This window comes from Sus scrofa, chromosome 6 (assembly GCF_054392235.1).
Source record: "Sus scrofa isolate SSC_HxYL_T2T_F1_AM1 chromosome 6, Sscrofa_HxYL_maternal_Yorkshire_Landrace_v2.0, whole genome shotgun sequence".
In the NCBI taxonomy this organism is placed as follows: domain Eukaryota; kingdom Metazoa; phylum Chordata; class Mammalia; order Artiodactyla; family Suidae; genus Sus; species Sus scrofa.
In genome coordinates this window covers 36,705,957-36,733,859 of record NC_139388.1, presented here as the reverse complement: position 1 = coordinate 36,733,859, position 27,903 = coordinate 36,705,957, and the positions used below count along the sequence as shown (strand labels likewise).

The following is a 27,903-nucleotide window of genomic DNA, read 5'->3' as shown; positions in this document are numbered from 1 at the left end:
ACACCCCCCCCACACACACAGGCACTCTCGCGCGCACACACACATGCACACACGCAGCCCTAGCCATATAGCAGGAATGGCATCGCTGCTGACTGATGTGACATGTACCCCCAGGAATCTACACTGCAATGGACAACATCAGACCCGCACCCAGGCCACACCAGGAATATACATGCGACCAGCCTGAGAGCCACCATGGCCTGGGTTTTCTTCCCCCCCCCCAGGACCCTGAGGTCCTGCTGGGTGTACATTCTGGGACGCTCTGGCTGCTGCGGAAAGGTGCAGAAACCCGGGTCCAGCCTGGGAAGAACATCGCGGTCCCCTCCACTCCCCCAGGGCAGCCCCAGGGTCCCCCCGCGGAGGCTCAGCCCAGGCTGTCTGCAGAGGACACATTCCCGCTCTGGCCACCTTCGAGTAGAATGATCCAGGAAATCATCATAGTGGCCAAGCTCACCACGTGAAAAAAAGTCAACACTCAACTCTCCTTTGGAGAAGCCTCCGAAACCTGCAGGCACACACAGAGACACTTATTTTCCCTCGGAAACCAAGAGAAAGGTGGCTTCTTGCCACCTTGACCCCTGCCTTCTTTATTGTCAGATCTGGGGTCCAATTTTGGGAGCAACCTCAAGGGCCAACCACGTGTTAGTAGCACTCACCCTACGCAGTGCAGGCAAGGCGGACACATTCTAGAAACCTGCAGGCTTCAAGGGAGGTGAACAGTAACACCGGCATCCGAAAAACACCCCTCCTTAGCACCGCCAGGAGCCACTGTCCCACGCAGCTGGCTGCCATCCCAGGGACCCTCTGATGGGGACCTCGGAGGGCACGGAGCAGGCAATTAAGGGAAGGGTCCACTCTCACCAACAGCCAGGCAGACCCAGGCTGGCCGGTCGCCCACCCTTCCAAATGGCAGGGCGCTGACAGGCCGGCACCTACCGGCAGCATCTTCCCGCAGACTCGTGGTGGGAAGAACTCTATACATTAAAACACCTCTGAAGGCACTGGGGAAGGCAGCTGCTTAAAGGCAACTACAGGCTTCTGCTTGCAAGTCAAAGAATGCTTTCGTGAAGGAAGTGCCTTTGCCAATGGGTTAACTTCTCTTTAAATAAGCAGTTCCCAGAGTTCCCATCGTGGCACAGTGGAAACGAACCCAGTGAGGAATCATGAGGTTGCGGGTTCGATCCCTGGCCTCACTCACAGGGTTAAGGATCTGGCACTGTCGTGAGCTGGGGTGTAGGGTGCACACGTGGTTCGGATCCTGCGTTGCTGTGGCTGTGGTGTAGGCCAGCAGCTGTAGCTCTGATTCAACCCCTAGCCTGGGAACCTCCATATGCCTCGGGTGTGGCCCTAAAATGCAAAAAATAAATAAATAAAATAAATAAATAAGCAGTGCCCACATCCCCAGAACCCAGAAGGGGCCCAACGCGTAGGACATGCTCGTTAAATATTCATTGAATGAATAAACCATCTCTTCCTTCTCTAACTCCCCCTTATGCATACACATTAATTGAAGGCCTACTGTGTGCCAACACGCTAGAGTCTTCATTTTTGCGATGGCATACCTCAGGGTCCTTCCTCCTTGGCACTTCCACCGTCTACCTTCCTGTGGTCAGCTCTTCCCTCAAGGGGGCTGTAGCCTCCTCCGGCACAAGCTCAATAAACATTTATTGAGCACCTACTATGTGTCCTAGCTGCAGGCAAGGCAACCCTGGGGACAGAGAGGAGACCAGGACCCCAAGCCTTGGCATCAAGGTCATACATCCTCACCAGCACAATGGGCCGAAAAGCATTTCGGTCTGGGCCAATCTGGTGGGTTAAAAGTGGTATTTTTCAGAGTCCCTGTTGTGGCTCAATGGGCTAAGAAACTGACTGGTATCCATGAGGATTCGAGTTCGATCCCTGGCCTCGCTCAGTGGGTTACGAATCTGGCGTTGCCACAAGCATAGGTCCCAGATGTGGCTCGGATCTGGCATTGTTGTGGCTGTGGTGGAGGGCAGCAGCTGCGGCTCCTATTCAACCCCTAGCCTGGGAATTTCACATGCCACAGGTGCGGCCCTAAAAAATAAAAAGTAAAATAAAATAAAAGTGGTGTTTTCCTGTGGTTTAAACTTACAGTTGTCTTATTACAAAGGAGGCTCTGAATCTTCCTGTTTCAGATCCTACTTCAATTTCTTTCTCTGGTTCCATTTCTGTCCTGCGCACATGGAAGGTATTCAAAATATCTAAAGACCAATCGGAACAGGCCCTGGCCTTGGGCAGCCTGGCCTTTGTCCCGCTTTTCTGTTGATTTATCGGGTATTTTCTTAGTGTTAGTAGGAGCTCCGGACACATTGAGGGAAATATCTTTCATCCGTGACGTGCGTCTTCAGTTTGATTTAGCGCCGTTTGGCAATGAAGAGATGTTTTATTTTTATGGAGTTGAGTATTTGTGTCTTTTGTTTTATGGCTTTGGGGGTTAGGGTTATATTTAGAAAAGGCTTCCCCTCTCTGATACTATTATTTTTTTAAAAACGCACTTATCTTTTCTTTCAGTATTTTTAAGTTTTCTTTTTGCATTTAGATTTCTGATCCATTTGAGATTTGTTTGGGTGTTGGGAGGTGGGAGGAATCCAATGCCTTTTTCAGGAGGACCGCCATGCCATCCTAGTCCCAGATACTGGGTGATCCTTCTGTTCTCTGCTGATCCGCAGTGACTCCTTCCTCATACACTTAATTTCCAGCTCCACTCGGGGGTCCACTCCTGGTCTCCTTCCCATAACCACCCCCCATCTGTCCCATCTGCCCAGAATCCTACAGCTTCAGAACCTGTTTCAAAATCTGATCTAATTACTGGCCCTGCCCATCATTCCCCTTTGTGGGAATTTTCCTCCCTATCCTTGCACGTCTATTTTTTCCTTATGATCTTTTTATTTTTTCTTGGGGAGGGGGGAGGGGCTGCACCCACAGCATATGGAGGCTCCCAGGCTCGGGGTCAAATTGGAGCTGTAGTTGCCTGCTTACATGCCAGCCAAAGCAACGCAGGATTCGAGCCACATCTGCCACCTACACTGCAGCTCATGGCAATGCTGGATCCTTAACCCACTGAGAGAGGCCAGGGATTGAACCTGCGTCCTCATGGATACTAGTCAAATTCATTTCTGCTGAGCCATGATGGGAACTTTTTTGGCCACGCCCAAGGCATGTAGAAGTTCCCAGGCCAGGGATCAAACCCAAGCCACAGCAGTAACCCAAGCCACAGCAGGGACAATACTGTGCCCTTAACTGCTAGGCCACCAGGGAACTCCTCCTTACAAACTTTAGAACCGGCTCATGCACTTCTAAATAAATCCTATTGTTATTTTCACTGGCGAAAAATACTGGGTTAATGTCAGAGAAATTGGTGTATTAAACAGTGATAGTGAATCTTTCCACCCAAGAATAAGGTCTGCCTTTTCCTTTATTCAAGCCTGTCCCCTGGCAGTTGATTCTGCTGCGGGTCCGCTATGAACATTTGAAATTTGCTCCCTGGGTTTGTTCCTGGTCCTATATATTCTGTGGCTAATGTAAGCGGGATTCTTTCTTGCTCCACGTTTTCTGACCGGATGCTGTTTGCATGCAGGAAAGCTCTCGATGCGGGGGTATTAATTGTGCTCAAGCCCCCGGGCTTTTTGCACTGCGAGACTCCGGCTGACACCGAGGCGCTGTGCACGCTCCCCACGGGCAGAAGGAACTCGCGCCCTGCACCTGTGCACTTGGCAGCGCATCGCCCAGTGGCTGGCCCGCGCCCACTCCGGTTTGCCCAAGTGGAAACAGTACGAGGGGCGCCCCAAGCGATAAGGGAGGGAGGGGCCCCACCCACCCACGCTGGTGGAGGAAGAAAGGGTCTGAGCCGGCACACAAAGGCAAGCTCTGGCCAGCCGGCAGGCAGGAACGAGGCTGGCAGAGGTGCCAGCCTCCACACAGCCCCAGCCCTGTAATTAGGGCCCACAGGTCACTCTGGCCACAGCTGAACAAACCAGGGTGTAATTAACTTTCCACCCGGCTTTTTACACAGCAGCGTTTCACCTTCGCCAGAAAAGGAAGGTCTGCCTTTCCTAGAGGGCTGGGGAAACACTCCTTGGCCCCAATCCTCAGGAAAGGGGGGCTGTGGGGGGCTGGGGAGCAGCAAAATTGACCCACGGGAAGCACCTTTTTTGCTGTTGCTATTTGAACAAATCCCCCCCTTCCCTTTTTTAAAGTTGAGCTGTGTCTCACTGCCCCCCACCTGTGTTCTCAGCACGAGCTGTTCAGATCTTGAATCTTAGCTCTAGCTCTGGAAACTTGAGCCAGGTTCCCTAACTCCGAGCCTCAGTTGTCCAATATGTAAAATGGGGAGAAATGATGAAAAACAGGACCTCCCCACCAGGATTGTTGTGAAAACAAGGTGAGATCATCCCTTCATGCAGCAAGCATGTATTAAGCACCACTGTGTGCCAGATGCTGGGCTAGAACCCACTAGGGGACAAAACAGACATGACTCTTGTCTCTTTTTTTTTTTTTTTTTTTTTCCTTGTCATTTTAGGCCACCCCCATGGCACATGGAAGTTCCCAGGCTAGGGGTCGAATGGGAGCTGTAGCACCCATTCTACACCACAGCCACAGCAACTCAAGAGCTGAGACACATCTGTGACCAACACTGCAGCTCACAGAAACACCTACACTGCAGCTCGCAGCAATGCCAGATCCTTAACCCACTGAGCAAGGCCAGGGATCAAACCCACGTTCTCATGGATGCTAGTCATTTCCAAAGAGCCACAAAGGGAAGTCTGACTCCTGTCTTCAAGAAGCCCGATCGTTGTGGGGGAGATGGTTGATGAACCGTGGAAAACAATCAGAGAATAATTACAGAATCCGGTGAGTGCTGGGGACTGAGTGGGGCCACAGACAGAGCAATTGGGGGTGGAGGTGCTGCCAGGGGGAACGTTCCAGGTGCTCAACATACAAAGTGTCAAGACTGCAGCCCCACCGAGCACCCCTGGAGGGTGGTGGGGACCCCACCTATTTGCAAACATCGGGGCCCCCACCTTGTCCTGAAGGCAATTTCTATTCTGTAGAGCAAGTGCCTGGAACCCAGAGTGAGAAACCTCAGTTTCTCTCTAATTCCATCTGCCTCCCCCGACCCATAACGAGGCTCCAACTCATGCCAGCAGTGCCTTTGGCAAAAAGACCAAGGACCTGCAAAAGCCACCAGACGCTCCAGCCCTGAGGACCCATGGCATTCCGGCACCAATGCATGGCACAGCCCTGCTGGTACTGCTCCTGACACAGGAAAGGCAGGTCTAAAGCATTGCAACAGCCAGATCCAGCGCCCACGTGTCCTCAGGGCCGACATACGTTAGTCTAAATCACAAGGTATCCTTGAAAGGTAGGCTTTGTACCAGGACGCGGTAAAACATTCCACCTGATCCCACACTGAAATCCATGGGTGACCTGGCTCAATGAGCACCTAAAAAATTGGAATCAACCCTCTTGAGCCTGCTTCCACGGTGCCTCAGAAAGTTCCCAGATAAACTTTCTTTTTTCTTCTTTTTTTTTTTTTTTTTTTGCTTTTTAGGGCCACACTTGGGGCATTTGGAAGTTCCCAGGCCAGGGGTCAAGTCAGAGCTACAGCCACAGTCACAACAACCCAGGATATGACCTTCGTCTGCAACTTACACCACAGCTCATGGCAACGCCAGATCCTCACTCCTGCTAAGTGAGGCCAGGGATTGAACCCACATCCTCATGGATCCTAGTCGGGTTCATTTCCACCAAGCCACAAAGGGAAGTCGGACTCCTGTCTTCAGGAAGCCCGATCGCTGTGGGGGAGCCACGAAGGAAACTCCCCAGAGAAACCTTCTAAGGCAGCTGACGTCCTCCTGGCTCCTAGGAAATGATAGAAAATGACCCTGAAACCCCGTATAGGGCCCAGATGTGCTCAGCTAACACTGCACAAGTTGCATCCAGGAAAACTTCAGCTCATTCCCTGTTCCTGATGTTATTTGCCTTGGTGGGACCAGAATTCATGGGGACTTGTTATCACCAGTTCCGACAGCCACCAAATGCTCTGGCCATTTCTCCACTTGTAACCCACAAACAACGCTCCATCAGGCACAAAGAAGCCCCATTACACACCGAGTCAGCCTCTACTACTGACTCGGCTGCAAAAATCCAAATCTACTGGCATACCTGTCTACATTTAATATTTTTATAGTAGGAGTTCCTGTCGTGGCTCAGTGGTTAACAAATCCGACTAGGAATCATGAGGTTGCGAGTTTGATCCCTGGCCTTGCTCAGTGGGTTAAGGATCTGGCGTTGCCGTGAGCTGTGATGTAGGTCGCAGACGAGGCTCGGATCCAGAGTTGCTGTGGCTCTGGCGTAGGCTGGCAGCTGTAGCTCCGATTCAACCCCTAGCCTGGGAACTTCCATATGCTTTGGGAGCAGCCCTAGAAAAGCCAAAAAATATACTAGTATATGGACCTAGTACCAGCCACCCGTGCTTCACAAGCAGGGCTCCCCCCAAAAAAGGATAATGGCGAAGACCATGTTAAAACATGAAATCGACTCAGAAAATGTTCAGGGAGTTCCCTGGGATCCAGTGGTTAGGACCCGCATTTTCAACACAATGGCCCAGGTTCAACCCCTGGTCTGGAAACTGCTATCCACATCAAGCTGCTCCACACGGTGGCCGGGAAAAAAAAAAAAAAAAAAAAAAAAAAGTTCAGTAACAAATGCTGAATCCAAGATGGTAAGTGCCCAAAACTCCAAAGCATGTAAACACTTGTTATCCTGCGAGCAGGGGCTGGAGAGGAATGAGGAGTAATCAAACAGCTGTTGGGGGAGAGGCAACGGCAGAGAGGACGGCATCTTTGCTTGTTTCATTTCGTGTCATAAAAACGAAATGCGTGATGATGCCTTGTGGGTTTAAAGGTCGGTGTCTCTGCAGACATGAAGGAGAGACAGTGAGAGAGACGGAGGGAGAGGAAAAGAGAAAGACGAACAGGTCTTGATGGAGTTGTCTGGAGTTCTTTTTTATTCCCCTCTTTTTCCTTTGCTGCCCGCACTCGCAGCAAACGGAAGTTCCCGGGGCCAGGGATCCAGTCTGCACCGGGGCTGCAACCCACGCCACAGCTGCAGCAATGGCTGGGGATCGAACTGGCACCTCCACAGAAACAAGCCAGATCATTAACCCACTGCACCACAGCAGGAACTCTCTGAGTTATTGTTTTATTCTTTTCTTTTCCTTTTTTTCATTTTTGGCCATCCTGCAGCATATCTCCTGGGCCGGAGATTCCATCCAAGCTGCAGCTGTGACCTATGCTGCAGCTTTGGCAACCCAGATCCTTAACCCACTGGGCTGGGTCCGGGATCAAACCTGTGTGCCAGCGCCCCAGAGACCCCACCAATCCTGTTGTGCCACAGCAGGAACTCCAGTCCTGAGTTCCTGAAATCCACCCTTCAACGGCCCCTCCTGGACCCAGCATTGCCACTCCTGCTGAAGTACATGCAAGAGGGCACCTCTTCTGGAAGACAAAACCTCTGGAAATGAGCATTCTGCAGCGTAGATTCCAGGCTCCGGGGCTGGGGTCTAGAGGCTTTTTTTTAAGGGCCGCACCTATGGCATATAGAAGTTTCCAGGCTAGAGGTCAAATGGGAGCTGCAGCTGCCAGCCTAGGCCATAGCCACAGCAACGTGGGATCCGAGCCTACAGCAACGCCAGATCCTTAACCCACTGAGCGAGGCCGGTTATCGAACTGCATCCTCATGGATACTAGTCGGATTCGTCTCTGCTGAGCCACAACAGGAATTCTTGGGAGGCTTTTTTAAGGATGCCACCACCCCCATTCCAGCAGGAAGCTCCCCCTTCCGCGAAGAACACCCCTGCCACAGAAACTCTCCAGACCCCACACCACCCTCCTGATTCTGATGGCCTAAGGCGGAGCTGCGAGCCACCCCAACTGCCACAGCGCTTGCCTCTGCTAGAGCAGTTAGGACCACATTCGAGATGGCCCCTCTCCACAGGGCCTCTTCCCAACATGCCCACGGCCTGCAAGAGCTGAGCTTCCAGGGGGCACACCTGTTTGGGGGGGGTGCCTCCACATGCCAGGGGCGGAAGCCCTCTGCAGGGGAGGAGGGCTGCTCATACCCAAAGCCAGATGCAGATTGACAGGTGGCGCTGCCCTCAGGCCCCCAACCCTCAACAGCGGGGAGGTCCCACCTGCCCTCAAAACAAGACTCATTTGTTCCCTCGGAAATGTCTGCCAAGCACCCACTTTTCCCTCCAGAAGGACAGCGATGCCTGCTGGCATCATCCCAGTCCTGTCACCTGGTGACCAAGGGTGAGCGTCCAGCAGACCCACGAGGCTGGCCCGGGAGAGCCTGCTGGTACATTTCTGCACCAGTTCCAGACTTGCAAAGTGGAAGCCAATTTTTGAACATCTTACACTAAAGCCCAAGGTATAAAACAAGGCAGACTGGAGGGGGTGTCATAGACCCCTCAGTGGGACAGGCCCCAATACCCACCCCAATAGCCCAGAACTACCTCTGGGGACACAGTTTGGAAACCACTGCACAAGCCAAGGGTTTGGAGGCGCTCTAGGTAGGGACCTGTTTAGAATAATAGGCACACCATTCCCCACGGTGTGTCCTCCGGTCCCTGGATATTGATAAGATGGGGGGGGCGGGGAATACTCCTCATGTATCCTTTCTGTGATGGGGGGACTCGCCCAGACAGGGTCACACCTTTCCTGAGTGGTAATGAATTTCTCAGGGATGCTATTCAGCAAGGTCCTTTCCTGTCCTCTTTCAAGGAATTTCTGACTCCCTTCTACTGCTCCAAGGTTGGGAGATATTCCTGGCTCCCACGTCCCAGTGGAGGTCGTTAGTGGGGTCCTGTCAGGAAGCAAGCAGGGGAATCAGTGGATACCACCAGCATCGATAAGGATGGCTGGAGACCCTGCAAATGGCCCTGCCATGATTTCAGCCCAAGTTGGAAGTCGTGGACAGAAGAGACCACTACTGGGCAGAAAGTGCTGCCCAGGACCGAAGCACAATTAGCTACCATTTCTTATTTCCAATATAGACCCCCACACACAGCCCCCAAATCTCACATCTCCCCTCCTCCATCCAGAAGGACCACCATTCTCAAAAGTGCAGTAAGAGACATGAGAATCTTCTTGATTCTGAAGAGCTGGAGGAAGGAAGAGCCTGGGTGGTGGCAGGGTAAAATCTCACTCCAAGAGCTGCAGAGACTCAACAAAGCATCCCTTGGCTGTGGTCCTAAGGGGCTCTGCTTTAACCACGAGAGAAGGACAGTGTGTTCTCTTACATTTAGAAAATAAAGAGAAGAGCTTTTAATTAGATGATCAATTAACTGATCTTTTTTTTTTTTTTTTTTTTTTTTTGGCTTTTTAGGGCTGCACCTGCGGTGTATGGAGGTTCCCAGGCTAGGGGTCAAGTCAGAGCTGTAGCCGCCGGCCTACACCTCAGCTCACAGCAACACTGGATCGTTAACCCACTGAGCAACACCAGGGATCGAACCGGCAACCTCATGGTGCCCAGTCAGGTTCATTTCCACTGCACCACAACGGGAACTCCCAACTGATCATTTTTAAAGCAAATGACAACATTTCATTCTCTTAGAGTTAGGATTTCACCTCAGTTCTTGGCTAAATCAAAAACCACACAAGCATCTACTGTTTTCGCAGGTAGAATGAGAGTCCATAGCCCAGAGTCCCAGTGAGGTCCCAGCTCCATCACCAAATTGCTATGTGACCTTGGGTAAACAGTCACCTTTCCCTCTCAGTGCCTCAGTATTTCCCCCCAAGAAATGAGAAGACTAGGCCCAGAGGTCCTCTCCAATTCTGATTCAGAGCTTGTAAGTTGGCCGTCACCTCTGCCTGTGATTGATATATCACAAATTCCATATGACTGGGGTTTGGTTTGCTGAATCCCCAAATGTTCAAAACTGTGACAGTCCTCCTGTATCTATTGTTTTTGGTATTGATTCCCTCTAGAGATTGAGAATGAGGACTTGGTTTAGCCAGGGCCGTGTGGGTATGGATGTCACTAGAGGCAAAGTCATAGCAATGTTTCCCAAACACTCAGCTTTCAAAATTCTAAGAAGGCATGAAAGGTAGGTAAAGCAAGAGCTTTGAGTTCCAATCTATCTCCTACCAGCAAATTTCCCCCCAAAACAGGTGCCAGGTCCTCTCCCCACAAACCAGCATCCAAAGGGTTTCATCAACAATCACAATGGAAGGAGATGTCTCAGGACAGCTGTGTAAGGAAAAAAAGATGCTCTGTACTCCTTACTCAGAGCCTGGAAATGTATCAGTCCCTACCCCTGTAGCATGGCTGCCATACTCCAGGGAACACACATGCCCCCATTCCCCCACCCCACACACTCCAGACACACAGACACACATGACTCGTGAACTCTTAAATCGCTCCTATAAACTGTGGCCTTACCCACCTCCTCTGAGGCAGCTGCTAAGCAGAACATGGGCAGAACAGTCAGGTTTAGCAGAAACAGCCCCTTCTCCTACCCAGCAAAGCAGGAGGCCAAATGCAGAGGCGAAACTGGGTCCCCTTCTGCACGGGCTCTTCTTGTCCCATCACAAGCCCTGCCTCGGAGCTCACTCCTTCACGCAGCTTTCCACACTTAAGCTGCTTAACTTTGCACTAATAACCTCTTAATTGCTGGGTTTCCAAAAGGCCTTCCAGAAATCCGGGGTGCAGACCCACCCACTTACGGCCCACATACTGTAGATTGCAGTTTGGGGGAGTAAGGACAGGGCACCCCCACCTAACGACTCCTGCCCGCCGGAAAGCTGTTGCTTTTATTTGTAACTTTATGTAAAAGGGTACTCAAGACACCACAATAAAATGACATTAACTGTAAAATTACATTATTAATTCTTTAATCTCACTTGAGGCTTCAAGCTGTTGCTACGTCCAATTATCCGTATAACCACCTGTCAGAATCCCGGTGCTATTTAGCATTACCTCCAGGACAGCGGTGGGCCCGGTGGTCTGTCAGGTCTGCCAGAGACTCGAAGTCCTGCTGACAGTGATCGCAGGTGTAAATTGACTCATCCTCCATGTCTTCATCGTCCTCATTTCTCTCCTCTTGACTTGTCACGCTGTTCCTGTCTTCCAGCGCACGGCTGGTTTTTCGATCACACTCCGGCTCTCCTTCTAGGCCTCCTGCCAACAGGAAGAATATAGTCCATGTCAGCTGACAGGGTCTTGGGAAAGGATTTTAAAAGCATCACCCCGCATTTATGAAGATACATTTAATTACTCTACCTCCCAGGGTCCATTATTCTTGACACATCTCTGTATATGAATATATGGGCTTTGTGTAGCATGTGGCGCCATAATTCTCAGCTCGATTATTTAATTCTTGGTGCAAATCTTCTAGAGGGATTTCCCCTCATCTTCCCTCTGTGCATGGATGCTGGGGGTCGTGACCCGTCAGGGAGGTGAAAATGCCTTCGCGCTTTGTCTCCTAAAAACTCCATTCTCTTACATACGTCTCTCGAGTTTGCATCAGCTATTCCTAACGCACCTCAACTTTTAATGTCCCCCAAAGCCTTGCAGCTTAGAGCCGGGAGATCTCTTAGCCAGGTTCATCTTCCACACAACTTGCCTCTCAGTGTGGCTCGGCTCTTTGCAAAGATGTCCCGATTCTGGAATCAAGGAAGTGCATGTGTTTGCAGGACCCCAGAGATCCAAATCATTGCCTACAATGCACGTGAGCCCTCACTTATGCCCTGATGTCAGCCTAGACTGTGAGAACCAGTTGCGGAATCATTGGACCAACGTCTTTAGAATAAAATACCTACTCTGCGCTTAGCACTGTGCCGACACGTGGCTAAACTGTGCAAAAAAGTGTTTAAGGATCACAATGATGAGGCCTGGCGTCTGCATAGCGTTCTGTGTTTTTCCAAATACACACCATAGCCTCCTTTCCCAGCCCTACACATCCTAGAGTTAAATGGGGGGGGGGGGGGGGCCTCCAGCAATCATGTGGTCCAGCCCCCTGCGTGCTTTGTTAGTCCCATTTCACAGATAAAGCACCTGGCATTCAGCCAAGGGGGTGCAACATCCCCTGCACCCTGCAGATGTTATTTCCACATCCTGACTCCCGCCCTGCACGCTCCCCGGCACAGCTGGGGGAAATGGAGCCCAGACTCAATCTGAGATGAATAGGACCCAACAAGAACGTGTAAATCAAAGTGCAAAAAACAGCATAGTAAATCCAACACAGAGAATAATTCAGTAATCCCAATAAGCGTCAGTGGATTAAACTTGTCCATGAAAATACAGAGACTCGGACTAGAAAATCAGAGCGCATGCTGTCTCTTCTCACAGCCCATCCTGGAGAACAGACCTACCCATGCAGAAACTGGTGCTGATTTGAACTAAGGAGAGAGGAGTTCCCATTGTGGCTCAGCATTAATGAACTTGGCTAGTATCCATGAGGATGTGGGAGCCATCCCTGGCCTCACTCAGTGGGTTAAGGATCCAGCGTTGCCATGAGCGGTGGTGTAGGTCACAGACGCAGCTCGGATCCCACATTGCTGTGGCTGTGATGTAGGCCGGCAGCTATGGCTCTGATTCGACCCCTAGCCTGGGAACTTCCACAGGCAAAGGGTGAGGCTTTAAAAAAATCAAAAAAGAAAGAAAAGGAAAGAAACCAAAGAGAGAAATCTCTATTAGGTGTAAAGCTATCAATGCCAACCCCTATGCATATGCATAGGTGTGTATCTGCACATATGTGGCACCTGTCACATCACGGTTACAGAAAAAAGGCTTCAGCCTCCAACCTATACATCCCCGAGGACAGGTCACCAAAGCAAGAAAGAGAAACAAAGCAAAGGACGCATTCAATGTGAGGTAGAAGCCACGGGCCTATCAATATTTCAATTTAGAAACAGACAGTGTTATAAGGGCTGTGTTCCTCCCGTCTGCATGGAACATGCACTTCCAAGCACCCGGCATTGAGAACCTCCGAAGACAAATCAGCTCATTGGAGAGCCAGCTGCCGCCTTCCGTGGCGGGGAACGTGGCATGACATGCCGCTTGGAACTGCGCAGAGGCAGTAAAAATCAATGTTTCCATTTGTGGCCCATCAAAACATCTCTCTTCTTACCAATTAAGGGATGTACAATTTTTAGGTTCTTTTATTATCAGAACACGCCAACTCCTGGCAATACAAAAATCCCATTAAAAGCCAGGCAGCATATTTATCTCAGGAAATCTGATCTGCTGCAGCAGCGGCGGCGAGAAATAGAAAGCAAAGAAATGAGAAATATCATTTGGAGCCTTCAACATTATAAGTCATCCCCCAACCATGGTGACACAAGGAAGCGCCCATCTCTGAAATTCCTCATTTATATAGTCTCTTCCCTTAATAATAAAGAAAAAAATTGTTCTGAAGGGGGGAGAAAAAAGAACCATAATTCCCACTTTATCTACTATACCAGCTCTCCAGATAATAAGTTACATTCAGCACCACGCCTGTGCTACTTTACTTAACACACAATTTAATAGACGTATTTAAATTACCCCCCTTTTTTTGCCGTATTTACTTGGCAGCACTTCCCATAATAGTTCATCTAATCCGCAACTGGAACCACAAACATTATAATGCATTTGATCTCTTTAAATCTGGTACATCCTGTTGACTCGGGGGTAGATAAATCAGAATGTCAACTCTTGGGTTTTTATAAGGCAAAAACCCATAAAGTCATCCAAGAGTATAAATCTGTTTTAAGCAACTGTCACCTCCCCTGCCGCTGTCTTCTGATGGGAAGCTGCGCGGAAAGAGGCGGGAGAGGGGAGGCAGGCGACCTCATAACCTAGAGGTGACGTGTCCTGAAGACGTTTTAAGGAGCAGGACTTCCCTGGAAACCCAGTCCCTGGGGGTCCCCCCGCTGCTGCATCAGCAGAATCAGGACCTAGCGAGAGGAAGCCCTCCATCCCGCTCAAGGCTTCACTCTGCAAGGCACTCTCATAGCTGCAGGCTCTGAACCTCAAAATTGGGGGTGGGGGCGGGGCGGGGGCAGGGAGAGTGAACTATTATTTTTCCATTGACAGATGAGAAAACTGAGGCTCTGAGCAGCCACCCAAAGCCAGGCACGGGATTGAAATGACAAGTTCTGATTGGAGCTGCTCCCCCTCCAACCCAAGGCTGTAGAGGCTGGTGGGTGGCGGTGGGAGGGCTGAGCACAGAGCTCTGAGGGAGTGGGGCCCCCTGGAGAGCTCTCTGGGTCTCCTCATTCCCAGGCCCACTGCTCAGAGAGGCCCTGGGGCCCTAAACAATGGACCTCCCCTACTCCCTTAGGTGGCCCTGCTGGCCCACATGGCACCTTCATCCAGCCCGGGAGCACCCCCCCCCCTCCGCCTGAGAGGCCTCACTCAGGGAGCACAGAGGAGGCAGAGCCCAGCGGCCACCACCAACCCTTCCCCGGTCCCCATCCCACGTGCAGACCTCCTGGGCCTGAACTACAGCTGACCCCCGGGTCCCTCCAACCACCCAGGCCGACAAAGCCAAGTCAGCAGCGTTCATTTCTTTTCCACCAGGGTTGGGAAGCACTTCCTGAAAATGGGCCGCTGGTGCCTTTCCCTCCAGGCCCACCCACGTTCTCTGGAGGGAGGCGGGGAGGGGGGCAGGGGGAGGCAGGGAAGCCCAAACTAAACAATTGCAAATAAAGCCACAAGCACAGGACAGGAAACAGAGCTGGCACCGCAAAGGCCAGCCTCTCCGTACATTAACCAAGCTCCCCACCCGCCCGCCTCACGCCCAACTAGTTGTTTTCTGATGTGCACGCCCCCAGCCTTCTGCCCAGGGGACCACCAGGAGCAACTAGCATTTACTGAGCACTTGCTGCATGCCAGGTACCTTCCAAGCACGGCCAGCCGGGCAGCCGTGCATGGAGCCCCATCACAGCCCCCTTTTACAAACGAGGAAACTGGGGGCTCTGTGGAGAGACAGTGCTTACACAAGGCCACGGCGACAGGTTTCACATACAGTTGTGTCCAACTCTCAGCCACTCTGCTACATGGTCACCCCACGGTAGCGCATCAACCGAAAAATGAGTGAGTGGTCAAGGAATCTGTCAACCCCCCCACCAAGGTCACCTGCAAGATCCTGGTCTCGGCCGCCAGGGTCCAGCAAGGGCTCCACTGACCTCTCTGACTTCACACTTGTCTCTGCAGCCACTAAGACCTTCATTCAATCCTTTGAACTTCACGTCTGAAAATCTTCACCCACCTCACTGGCTCCCCGCAGGCCTGAGCACCAAGGCCACAAGGTCCCCATCCTTCCCATCCTTCCCTTCCCTTTGTTGTCCGTGCACTTGGCGCTACGTTCACGCACACTTTTTTTTTTTTTTCTCTTGGCTGTTCCTGCAGCTCATGGAAGTTCCCAGGCCAGGGATCAAACCCACGCCTCACAGTTCCCGTCATGGCCAGCGGAAACAAATCCAACTAGGAACCATGAGGTTGCAGGTTCCATCCCTGGCCTCACTCAATGGGCTAAGGATCTGGCGTTGCCATGAGCTGTGGTGTAGGCTGCAGACCCAGCTAGGATCTGGTGTGGCTGTGGCTGTGGCATAGGCTGGCAGCTATGGCTCCGATTGGACCTCTAGCCTGGGAACCTCCATATGCCACGGGTGCAGCCCTAAAAATACAAACAAACAAACAAAACAAACCCGTGCCTCAGTGGCAGCCCAAGCCACCTCCGAGACAATGCCAGATGCTTAACCTGCATTAAGCATCAGTGGGAACCCCTACTCACACTTTTTCCAGGAGGATTTCTTGCTTTCTTTTTTTCGGGGGGAGGGTGCTTTTAGGGCCTTACCCTCGGCATATGGAAGTTCCCAGGCTAGGGGAACTTCCAAGCCACAGCAACGCCAGATCCGAAAAGCGTCTGCAAACTGCACCACAGCTCACGGCAATGCTGGATCCTTAACCCACTGAGAAGGCCAGGGATCAAACCCATGTCCTTATGGATACTAGTTGGGTCATTTCCATTGAGCCACGACGGGAACTCCCATCCAGGCGGATTTCTTACTCTCTGCCCTCCCATGGCAGCCGCATTTGCCCAGGACGGCAGCAAGAAGAGTCCACATATGCTGTTGGGGAGTGAACCCTCCCCCCTCTCCCCCAACAAGAAGAGGGATCTACGTCTCCTCCCTAATTCCCCTCTGGCTTGGTTGGCCTTGGTGGCACCCTTGAACCCTAGAAGGCAACTGAAACTAGAATGCAGTTTCCTCCAGGTCTCCTGGGACACAACCCCTGGGAAGGCAATCGCCCTACTAGGAGAAGCCCAAGCCACACGGAGAGAATGCAGGTGCTCCAGACGACAGACCCAGCTGAGCTCCCAGCTGCTGGCACTGCTGCCAGCCTAGGGAGCGCCCCTCCTTGCACACCCACCCACAGCAGTGTGACGGCAACCACATAGGAAATACTAAGTGAGACCAGCCCACAGAACTGTGCAAAGGAATAGCTGTTGCTTTAGGTCACTGAGGGTAGGGGTGGTTACATGGCAAGAGATAGCAGGGACACTGCCGCATAAGGACAGGAGTGGGTTGGGGTTTGTTTGGTACTCTTTCCCCAGCTCCCGGGACAGATACACAGCAGGCGTTCGGTAAATGGAGAATGAGCGAATTAAGTGGTTTCAAAGAAACAAGACTCTGAATTATCAAACAGGCAGGGACGGGGTCAGGGTGGGGGAGTGGTTACAGTGCTGTTTATTGTGTGATGATAAGTATTAGGTTCAACCATATGAAGTTGCCATCTTGATAGGTCAAAAAAGCCAAATATTGGAGTTCCCATTGTGGCTCAGCAGAAACAAATCCGACTAGCATCCATGAGGACGCAGGTTCAATCCCTGGCCTTGCTCAGTGGGTTAAGGATCCGGCATTGCCATGAGCTGTGGAGTAGGTCACAGATGCGGCTCGGATCCTGTGTTGCTGTGGCTGTGGTGTAGGCTGGTGGCTACAGTTCCGATTCAACCCCTAGCCTGGGAACTTCCGTATGCCACAGGTATGGCCCTAAAAAAAGCAAAAAAAAAAAAAAAAGGCCAATTATTGGCAATCAAAAAGGGTTCAACTGAATATATATGAGGCCACTCTGTCTTACCAACTTCTCCTACACAGGTGGAGCCCACCACCCACCACACCACACCTGTACACTCCATAACCCCAGAGTCCAAGATATGGACTTGGAGAACTTTCTACAAGCAAAGAGAGGCTGTTAAAAGACCCTCCGTCTTCATTGACTGTCATTAGAGAATAGCGAATTTTCCCCACTGCCGCCAAACAGCCCCACTGAGCCACTGCCCCTGAGAAAGGGATTTCATGCAAGATGACAATTCAAGAAGAACAGCGGGACCCTACAGAAAAGGTGTACAGCAAGTGACACTTAGCAAGAAAAGTAGTCCCATATCCCCTTGCGGGAAGAGGCAGCAGAGCCCTGGTGGGGATGGAGGGAGCGGGCTCTCTCTCCTGCCGCACCTCGAGAGAGGCTGACCACAGCAGGAGCACTTCCTGGTACCCTTCCACCGTCACATCCTCCCGTCCCAGCATCCCAGCAACCCTAAGACGGAGATACAACTGATCCCCCCGCTTTGCAGAGGGGGGAAGCAAGGCTCAGGAGCAAACCACACACCCTGGGAAGGGCAGAGTCTGGATTTGAACCCAGGCCTTCTGACTATAGATCCTGATTTGTAACCACTACACGGGAGGACAAAAAGGGAATGTTGTGACAGTGCTGAGCAGGGGACAGCTGGCGGAGTCCAGTGCCAGAGACAAGGAAAGTGGAGAGGCCCCAGGGGGCCAGGCTGCCCACAAGCTGCCAGGTCTGGGAACAGGACATTTCCTACCTTCTCAGCCGGGCTTCTTGCACCCATGAGTCAGGGCTTTTGAGGCCTCGTCAATCCCCAGGGCCAGCGAGAGCGGCTCGGGCCAAGAACACCAGAGGGGGGCTCTCCCCTCTGGCCCCAGCCCCCAGCCAGCACGCGAGACGCCTGCTTCTTCTCCTTCCTGGGAGGGACCTGGGGATCACCCCGCCATCCGGGGGCCCAGGGCACCCTGAAAACCAATCAGGGACCACCACAGGGCCAGCATCTGGGACCCCAGGCTGAGCACCTGCCCGGCGGAGGCAGGAGGCTGGGAGAAGCCCCCACAGACCCAGGACAGAGAAGACAAGAGCAGAGGGTGAAAGGCGTGGGATAGCCCATTGGTAATCTCCTTCCTTCCTTCATCTCCCAAAGATCAATCGAGAGCTACTGGGTAGCTTAACAGACATGTATTTGCTGCCACATAAACGATGCTCCCTGGTCTTCCATCTTGGTGTCCTCGAAGCCACACAAGGCCTGGCACAAACAAGAGGCTTCATCACCATGGGCTAAGTGAATGTGTGTCTCGCGAAGAAATGAACACCCAAGGGAGGTAGACATGGTACGTGCCGGAAGCCTGGACCAGCATCCGTCAGGGTCCCAGCTCCAGGCTTAGCGCTGGGACCCCCCACCTCACCCCACAAGTTGACCCTGACCACGTCACTTGTCCCGCCTGAGGCTGATTCCTCACACGGCAACAAGCTCGATCGTGATGGACACAGACGGTGCTCTCCTGGCTCACAAGGTGCACACAGATACCGGGGACCCAGGAGCCCTGCGGGGCTTCAAGGAGCCCCGGGGGAGTCTGGAGCAAGAGCAGGTGGGCAGAGGAGGGTGTGGGCGAAAGTGCAAGGCCAGGATGCGGGGGGGGCCAGAGAGGCATGAAGGCCAGGAATGGTGCCAGGTGAGAGTCAGCCCTGGGGACCAGCAAGCCCTGGGACCATCTCCCCATCTCTTCCCTCAATCAGAACTGGACAGGAGACCACCTCCCTCCGCAGAATCAGAAACGGCTGGACAGTGAATTCTAGGCTCGTCCAGGGCCTGCCCAGAGAGTCCAACTGTACAGGGGGCACCAGGAGCACCAGTACAGAGGAGTCCAATGGAGGTGGAACCAAGCTGTTTCTGCACAAAGATGCTTATGAAGCCACCACACGCATAAACAGCAGACAGCTGGAGTTGCATTCCAGGGCCTGTGTCCAGATGATGGAGAGAGAAGGGAAAAGAATCACAAGGAGTTCCCGTTGTGACTCAGCAAGTTACAAGCCCAGCTAGTATCCATGAGGACTCGAGTTCAATCCCTGGCCTCACTCAGTGGGTTAACAATCTGGCATTGCTGTGAGCTGTGGTGTAGGTCACAGATGGGGCTTGGATCGCACATTGCTGTGGCTGTGGGCCTGGGCTGGCAGCTGTAGCTCGGATTAGACCACTAGCCTGGGAACTTCCATATGCCGCGGGTGTGGCCCTAAAAAGCAAAAAAAAAAAAAAAAAAGAAGGAGAAAAGAATCACGGACTCTAGAGTCAGGCTGTCTGGGTTCAAATGCACCTGCCACCACTTAACAGCTGGGGGACCTTGGATAAGTCGCTTACTCTGCCTGAGAAAAATTTTCAGGGTGTTCAATTATTTTAACAAGGTAGCAAGTATATGCAAAGCCCGATACCTGGCCACACTCAAGCTGAAACCCAAGAAAACAGTAGCTACAGTTACTGCCTTTGCTGCTGTTATCATTCAAACCAACGCATGAAGCATCATGACTAGGACCAGAGCTGGAGACTTCCTATCACATAAGAGCTTCTGGCAGGAAGCCTCCTAGGCTTCTGAGGATGGAGACTGTCAGGGCACATGCTCCCCTGAAAGCCACAAAAATGTCCATCCAGACAAAAAAAAAAAAAAATCCGCTGGACCAGGAGGGGGACGTCCTGGCTTCGTGGCTGGGCTCCCCTTTCCACGCTGTGTGACCTTGAGGAAGTGACAAGCCCACCTCCTCCAGGAACCGGCGGGACTCCTGCAGGGGGAGGTCTGTTTATAATTCACAAGCCCACCCGTCCCTCGCTCTCCCCTGGTCCCCGCACCGTCCACAATTGGGGTTCTCCCGGCAGAATTCACCGTCCAGGCAGGCGTCTACCGCTTCCAGAGTGTTTATCCTGGAGCAACATTTTGCTTTCATAGAGAATGCACACGCTGTCCTAGCAGCCCGTATGCTTCCTACGTGAAACGGCTTCACCAGCAGCACGTTCCCAGGGGCCAGTGTGGGAGGAAGCCCTTTCAGAACCTGGGCACCAGGTCAAACCCCTGGCTGAACCTCAGCTGGGCGTTCGGGCCCCGCTTGGCAAGGAGGGACACGTCTCTGCAAACACCCTCATACACACACCCGGGGCTGGTGGGATGGAGGAAGGGAGCTGGGCAAGGAGCCTGCCAACCCCAATTAGACGCTCTGCTTGTGCATCCACTGCTGGCCCCAAATTCCACAAGGCAGCCACTATTTATCTTCAGGTTTAAAATCTTTGCAGTGCAGGCAGCAGGGTAACATTTAACACTTAGCCTTAAAGGGGCCCCTTGGCAGCAGAGCTGTAGGCAAATATTTTAACACATAATTTGCTGTCCAAGTTGCACTTCTGAAATAAGGAAGCAACTTCCGTATGGCGGCCTTGGGAGGTGCGGGGGCGGGGGAGGGGGGAGCAGGGAGCACCCGTTGCTCCCCTGTCAGTGTTGATAGCTCTGTGGGTGGAGTTTCAAAGCCATGGACTGCATCACGCGAGCCGTGCCGGCATGCTCCATCCTGGCAGATGATGTGAGACTTGGGTGCAGGGCACCCCCCTTTCCTAGCCAGTGGTTGACCATGAAGAGACCAAGACCTTCCAGAGAATGTCTCTAAAGCCAAATGAAGCCGAAGCCCAAATGATTGGCAGTGCGTGGTCATCACTTTCCTCAGACCACACCTTCTGATTCATTTGCATCCTTCGCCCAAGGAGGTGAAGATGTAAGGTGTGGCCCAGGAAAGGAGATGTAACATTAGACCTACTTTATGGAGGGCAAGACTGAGGCTCAGACAGCTCACTCTGTCACTCGGATCATGAGGGCACCAAAGCGCACAACTCCAAGGCCCCCACCCTTGCACAAAGGAGCAGAATGGGCTGGGTGAGGATGGACCCCTACCCAAGGGGGTGGCCCCAGCTCAAATCCTCTACGTGGTCACCACATAGAAAAGAAAGACCCAGTACAGACATTCGCGGTTTTTCTTTTAAAAAAAAGGAGACCCATATTTTGATGTGAAATCGCTGGATTTTTAAATGCTGACTTCAAATTTTAAGACATGTGGCATGGGTGAAACAACAGGTCTTGAGGGGCTGGAGGCAGCCTGGTGGTGGGGGAGGGGGTCTCTGTCACAGGGCACACCCCGCAAGAGTCACCGGGCCCCCTTGAACCAGACAGGGCTTCGCAGCAATGAAAGTGTCCTTTCTTTAGAGATTCAAGTCTGGGTTCAAGTTCCTTCCTGTGTGACTTTGGCTGCTTACACGTCCAGGTCTGTTTCTTCACCTAGAAAATGAGGACCTTACCATCTCCTCACGTTCAGGTTGCAAAACGCTCCCTCTCAGGTGACTCTGCCCCAGGTCTCTGCCTCCCGGGCCAGGGTTAACAGTAAACTCCCCCAGAGCTGAAGTCCTATCAGGCACAAATCCTCCACATCTCTAGTCAGTCAGCAAACATTTTTCTGAGCACCTACAATGTGCCAGCTGCTCCTCTAGGTACTATAGATGCGCCAAAGAACAAAGCGCAGCTGCTTACCCGGCTGAGGCTGACACGGGTTGCAGGCACCTTGCTCCTGATGGGCAAATACCTGCTGAATGAATAATGCTTGACTCTCTGCTCCCAGGAATGTTCCAGTGCAAGTGCTGAGCTCAAGGCACAAAGGTAGAGATGGCAGCTCCCCCCACACCTGGCTCCCACCGATGATGGGTAAGGAAGCAGCAAAAAGAAATGATGCTCAATGGTAGGGAGGAAAAGTGGGAGGAGTGGAGCTGGAAGGGGAGAAACAGCTCCACCAAAAAAACACCCCCGCCAAAAAGGGAGAAAGAAATTATATTTTTCCAGCCAGTCCTTAACGGCGTTGCTCCTCCAAACCTCCCCATCTTAATAAAACTGATCTCGCCACATGCAGTAATGAAGAACAGTCAGACAAAGCCACCCTGGAACCATGAAAATTGTGCGCTGTTACCGCCTCGTGACCTCCTGAGGCGGTGACCACTCTGCCCTCTCCTCGCTGTCATGTTTTGTCTCCGAAGGCCGCTGGGAAGGAGGAGATGGAGAGGCCGGCCGGAGGTAGGCAGGGGAGGGAGGACGCGGGGCAGCGTGGGGAGCTCGATAAATCCAGCTAATTTGCGGCCAGCGCCCTGGCCTGGAGCGCCTAATTGCTCCCGGTCCAGGAGCAGAACTCAAGGCGAGGAGGCTGGGGAGGGAATCACCCCCTGGTGGCCGAGGCAGAAAGAGGAGCCCTGCGGGGGGAAGGAGGCTGGGGATGGACGTGTTCCCCAAAGACAGGACGGGCAGCCAGGCTAGGCAACAGTGGCTCAGGGTCAAAGGCAAACGCAAGCAGCACAGACGGAGCCCATTGCCCCGGGACCACGCTGAGGTTGCCTAGGATCCAGGCATGGGCCACGGAGCAGAAATGTTTAAAACGGGGCACCTTGGTGACTCTTCACTGTGCCAGGGGCACAACGCTGACAGTTACCCCCACTCTGCCTGCTGTAGACGCCGAGCGGAGCTTCACAGATGGAGTTTCACGGTGGAAGCAGGAAGTGGGCAAAAGGACAATGAAACTTCATCCCCACAGGGTCAGCCTCCGACACGCACTCTGGGTGCTCCTGGGCACCCCTCTTCCCTCTTACCACAGCTGTCATGGTCCTTCTCTTTGTAGGACAATCCCACAGTCCCTGTGCTAGCAGGCAGGCTCTGGAAGGCAGGGTCAACACCAGTTTTGTTCACCTGGCTCCCCCTCCTTCATCCAGACCTCCCCCCCCCCACCTCCCGAAAGGCCTGGCACGCAATATATGATGCTCAATAAATGGACATGAACGAGGCAGTCCAGAAGGGGCCTTCCTATCCCAGCATTTCTTTTTCTTTCTTTCCTTTTTTTTTTTTTTTGGACCTTTAATGCCGCAGGTACAGTCTAAGGAAGTTCCCAGGCTAGAGGTCAATCAGAGCTGCAGCTGTCAGCCTACGGCACAGCCACAGCAACACAGGATCCCAGCCCCATCTGTGATCTACGCAGCAGCTTGCAACAACCCAGGATCCTTAACCGACTGAGGGAGGCCAGGGATCGAACCTGAATCCTTGCCGACACTACGTTGGGTTCTTAACCTGCTGAGCCACAATGGGAATTCCTACCCTAGCATTTCAAGGTCCAGCTATGGGTCTGTACCTCTCTGGGGAAAGTCGAGACCGTGGAAACTAAGCCAGAAACAGCCCCCGGGTCCTGCTCACTGCCCCCTGACTCTCGGAGTGGAAAGGGACTCCCCATCTTTGGACCTTAGGAGCGTTGCTATAACCCACTGGCCAGCTGCCCACCCTACCCCACCCCCCGGTGACCCTCCAGCCCAAGGTCTCCCATCCAGCCCCAGTAGGGCCTGGGAGGCCAGGAACCCCACTCCCTCCAGCCACGGCAGTGAGGCTGCGTAGAGCCTTTAAAAATCAGCAGGCTGCGGGGCATGGACACAGCCTGATGCAAGGCCAGTGCCAGGGAACGCTGAAGTGGCACCTGGACAAGAGGGAGCGCGGGTGATGAAGTGGTTTCACCTCGTTGTTGCTGCTGAGGGAGAAGCCAGCGGTGCACAGATGGCTTCTTGGAAGCCGCTCCCAGGGACCCCACCGAGGGAGGGCGGAGGCCCGCCCCCTGCAAGGACCCTCACCCCCAACCCCGCCTAACTTCATGAGCTCACTGAGGCCTGCCCGCTTTCTGCTGACTTCCCTCCAGCCCCCAGGAGGAGGCCCGCTCCCACAAGGTGGGCTGTGAGGCATTCCGGAAGTCTCTAGAAACCTGGGGCCAAAGGCAGCTGACAGGACAAAGCCTCAGCACGTCCAAGGGGCCACAGCGGGAGCTGGACCATTCATCAGGCGGAAGGCCCCTCTCTCCCTGGGGATGCATCGAGGTGGGGAGTGGGCCCCTGCCTACACCCGCCAATCAGAGCAAAACCTGCTTGGAGCCTAGGCGGAGCCCAGACCTGGAGAGGATTAACCACAGGTCAAAGGTCAAGTGGGCAGCACCAAGGACACTTCCAGACCCACCCCAGGGGCCTGACCGCCATGGCCAATATCCGCATGATCTATATGCAGACGCACACCCGTGCCCCATCACCACCCCCTGCCCATCCTCAAACCGTCACTTAACTCGAATTTCAAACTGCTCGCGATGTTCTTTAGTCAACATGAAGCAGAAACCTTTTATTAAATGCTGCTAATTTTTTATTGATCACACTGTGAATCATTTCATTTTCCATTACCACAAATGTCTCCTATCAGGACTCCACACTTACGCTTCTTTATTCAGTCTCGAGCAACTTGTCACTTTTAATCAGGTTGCCGTTTCCACATTGCTCAAAAATTAGAAAGCGGGGGGTCTCTGTATCATTACTGCTTTTGTTTAAAAAAATTAAAAAAGTTTCCATACAGGAAAGGTTATTATACTTGGAATAAATATACATGAATCAAATTCAAATGAAATCCCTCCCTGACTCTAACCAATGTTAGCATTAGCTTTTATAATTTTTTTAGGTTTATTTTCACGGAAAGACTATTCATAATTATTGCTCCTACTCTCCCCAAACACTTATGTTACGAAAGTGTGAAATGTCTTCTAACACAAAGACAGATCTCTGGGAAGTAATTACAGAAATGCATTCAGGAGCAATAATTCTATATTAGCTGTCAGCAGCCGACATCCTCTGAAAGGCACTTGTTATGAAGGAATTATTTGTGTCACCATTGAAGGCATGGCAGACGAGCCCACACTCAAAGGCTGCGTTTGACCAGAAGCTCGGGCTCCCTCATCAAGGGTCAAATTAAGTTTAAATCATTACCTTGAAGCCAAGCAAACGCGTACCTGACTGTCTATTGTGGAGCCGGTTTTTGAGACGCACTCAAGTGCGACGTGGTCTTCCTGTTCCCAGCGTGGTGCAATTACCCTGAGTCTCAAAAGGATTCTGCCAGGAGCTTGTCACAATAGGGAGAGAGGAGGTGGCAGGGTGTCTGTTAAATGCTAACTCATGTCACCAAACAGAGTTTTCAAGAATTATAAATTGCCGAGATGCCTCGCAGCTCACCCCCTCGCGTTAAGAAGAGCCCAGGATATGATCAAGAAAGCCAAAGAATTTGCATCAAAGGCAGGAAAGGACTCTGTGCGGAGCCCGTGGAGATGCAGCTGGGGGGACAGGGACCCAGTGGACTCTCTCCTCATCCCGCTAAAGGTACAACTAGGGTCTGGGCGCTGATGCCAGCTCCCTCTGCACTGGGGGAGTATCCTGAGATGAAGGTACATGGCCGCACCACTGGAGGGGACCAAGGAGATGCCATTTTTGTCTGAGCTTTGCCCCCAAACTCTTTTTTGGGGGGCTTTTTAGGGCCACACCCACAACATATGGAAGTTCCCAGGCTAGGGGTCGAATCAGAGCTGCAGCTTGCGGCAACACCATAACCTTAACCCACTGAGCGGGGCCAGGGATCAAACCTGCACCTTCACGGATACAAATTGAGTTCATTACCACTGAGCCACAACAGGAACTCCCAACTCTTCTTTTTTTTAATTTTTTCTTTTTTTTTTTGGCTGTGCCCACAACATGTGGAAGTTCCCAGGCCAGGAATGGAATCCTCACCACAGCAGCGACGTGAGCTGCTGCAGTGACAATGCTGGATCCTCAACCCACTGCACCACAGAACTGTCCCCAACTCTTGGCGTGACCTTGGGCCAGTCCAGCCCTCTCCTCTCTGAGCCTCAGTCTCCCCATCGGTAAAACATTCTGTGCCAGCGTTGTGTTGAGGGTATTAGCTGAGTAGAAACCAGGAAGCTGCAGCCTTAGCCCCCTCTTGGCCGGGAGCCTTGTTCTCCCACCTCTACGATGGCGGGACTGATTCTGGAGCCATTAAAGGAGCCGCCTGGGGAGAAAGCATGGTGAGAAGGGCAAAGGATCTTCCCAGTTCCCTGTGGTCCATGGACACAGCGGGGGATTGCTGAGTCCACCCCCCAAGCCTCAGTTTCCTCATCTCTAAAATGGACACACTGAAGATCACTGCCCTGGGTTGTGCTCATAAATTAAAGTGTGAGGCACAAACCTGGGCTAACCTGCTCCCCTACTGTTGTTGCCAAGGAGACAGGTGCTTTCGAAGACAACTCAGGGCCAAAAGCAAAAGAGTCACTTCCTCTTAACCACGTGGGGCCGAACTACCCTAGGCAGAACCCACAGTTCCCTGTCCCACCAAGACATTTTCTGGAACCCCTGGTTTCCCAGTTACCTCAAGTGACGATGGGGTGAGCAGAGCTGACTGACAGACGGAGCGAGGGGGCAAAGGGTGTTTGAGCCCTGTCCTTGGACCCAGTCATTTCATAGCAAGGTACACCTGCCAGAACATTCCTGTCCCTAAGAGTGAGGACATCCACTCCAGAATTATTTGTAATAGCCCCCCAACCCCCAAATCAGATTGCAGCTACAGATCCATGACAGGAGAGGGACAAACTGTGGTACCTTCACAGAGTGGGCACCATGCAGCAATTAAAACCAGTAACACAGAGATTTTAGGAGTTCCCGTCGTGGCTCAGTGGCAAGGAATCTGACTAGCATTCATGAGGATGCAGGTTCGATCCCTAGCCTCGCTCAGTGGGTTAAGGACCAGCATTGCTATGGCTCTGGCATAGGCAGGCAGCTACGGTTCCGGTCAGACCCCTAGCCTGAGAACCTCCATACGCCATGGGTGTGGCCCTAAAAAGACAAGAAAGAAAAAAAAAGCAGATTTTATTGATACAGATATTTTGTTGACACAGATTACTCCTATATCAACAAGGAGCAATCTTCCAAACATCACTGAGAGGGAGAAAAAGCAAGTTGCAAAGATAAACTATGGTAATATGATAAAATACAACATTTATGGAAAGTCTAAAACATCTATACCAATAGTATCGATACCTCATTCATCCAAATCTCGAGAAGAAAGACATGCATGGAAATGATAAATGCCAGGCCTGGGGGGAGGGAGAGGAAAACGACTGGGAGCTCCGTTGGGTGAACAGTGCGGCCTGGCCATTATTCTCTTTTATGTACATGAAATATTTCATGATAGAATAAAACTATTGCTGAGCCACTAAAACTATTTAAAAGCACAAATGGTGAGTGAATTGAGGAATCACAAGGAAGCAGAGAATTTTAGACGGAGAAGGTCCCAGAGAAAGGATAGCTTTCAGAATGCAAGATTCAAGATTCTGTTCCGACGCCATGTGGTAAGCTGTGGAAGGGCCGGGGCTGGTCCTCTGGTCTGGGGATCCTACCTCAGCCCTGTGCTCCTCCCTCTCCATCCAGAAGGACAGGGGTGGACAGGGAGAAGCAGAGGAGGGAGGGGAGTTTCTGGCTTGAAAAAATAAATGGTTTGGAGCTCCCATCGTGGCGCAGTGGTTAACGAATCCGACTAGGAACCATGAGGTCGCGGGTTTGGTTCCTGCCCTTGCTCAGTGGGTTAAGGATCCGGCGTTGCTGTGAGCTGTGCTGTAGGTTGCAGACACGGCTCGGATCCCGCGTTGCTGTGGCTCTGGCGTAGGCCGGCGACTACAGCTCCGATTCGACCCCTAGCCTGGGAACCTCCACATGCCGCAAGAGTGGCCCAAAGAAATAGCAAAAAGACAAAAAAAAAAAAAAAAAAAAGAAAGAAAAAAAAATAAATGGCACGTATGGACTTGGCTCTATCTAGGTAGGAACTTCTGTTTTGTTCACTGCAAAATCCCCAGCAATTACAGTACCTG

At 52.2% G+C, this 27,903-nt stretch overlaps 1 protein-coding gene across 5 annotated transcripts in view; it reads right to left on the bottom strand.

The window, feature by feature from the left end:
• The window catches only part of ZNF423 (zinc finger protein 423), a 370,202-nt gene that overhangs the window by 235,210 nt on the left and 107,089 nt on the right, over positions 1-27,903 (bottom strand). For 4 of the 5 annotated variants that reach the window (XM_021094227.2, XM_084960307.1, XM_021094223.2 and 1 more), the window contains one exon: positions 11,005-11,205. In XM_021094227.2, the coding sequence (XP_020949886.1) occupies positions 11,005-11,101 (97 nt within the window). In that variant the 5' untranslated portion in view covers positions 11,102-11,205. Of the gene's footprint in view, positions 1-11,004; positions 11,237-27,903 lie in introns of all 5 variants that reach the window. The other variant, XM_084960309.1, reaches the window with a different exon arrangement.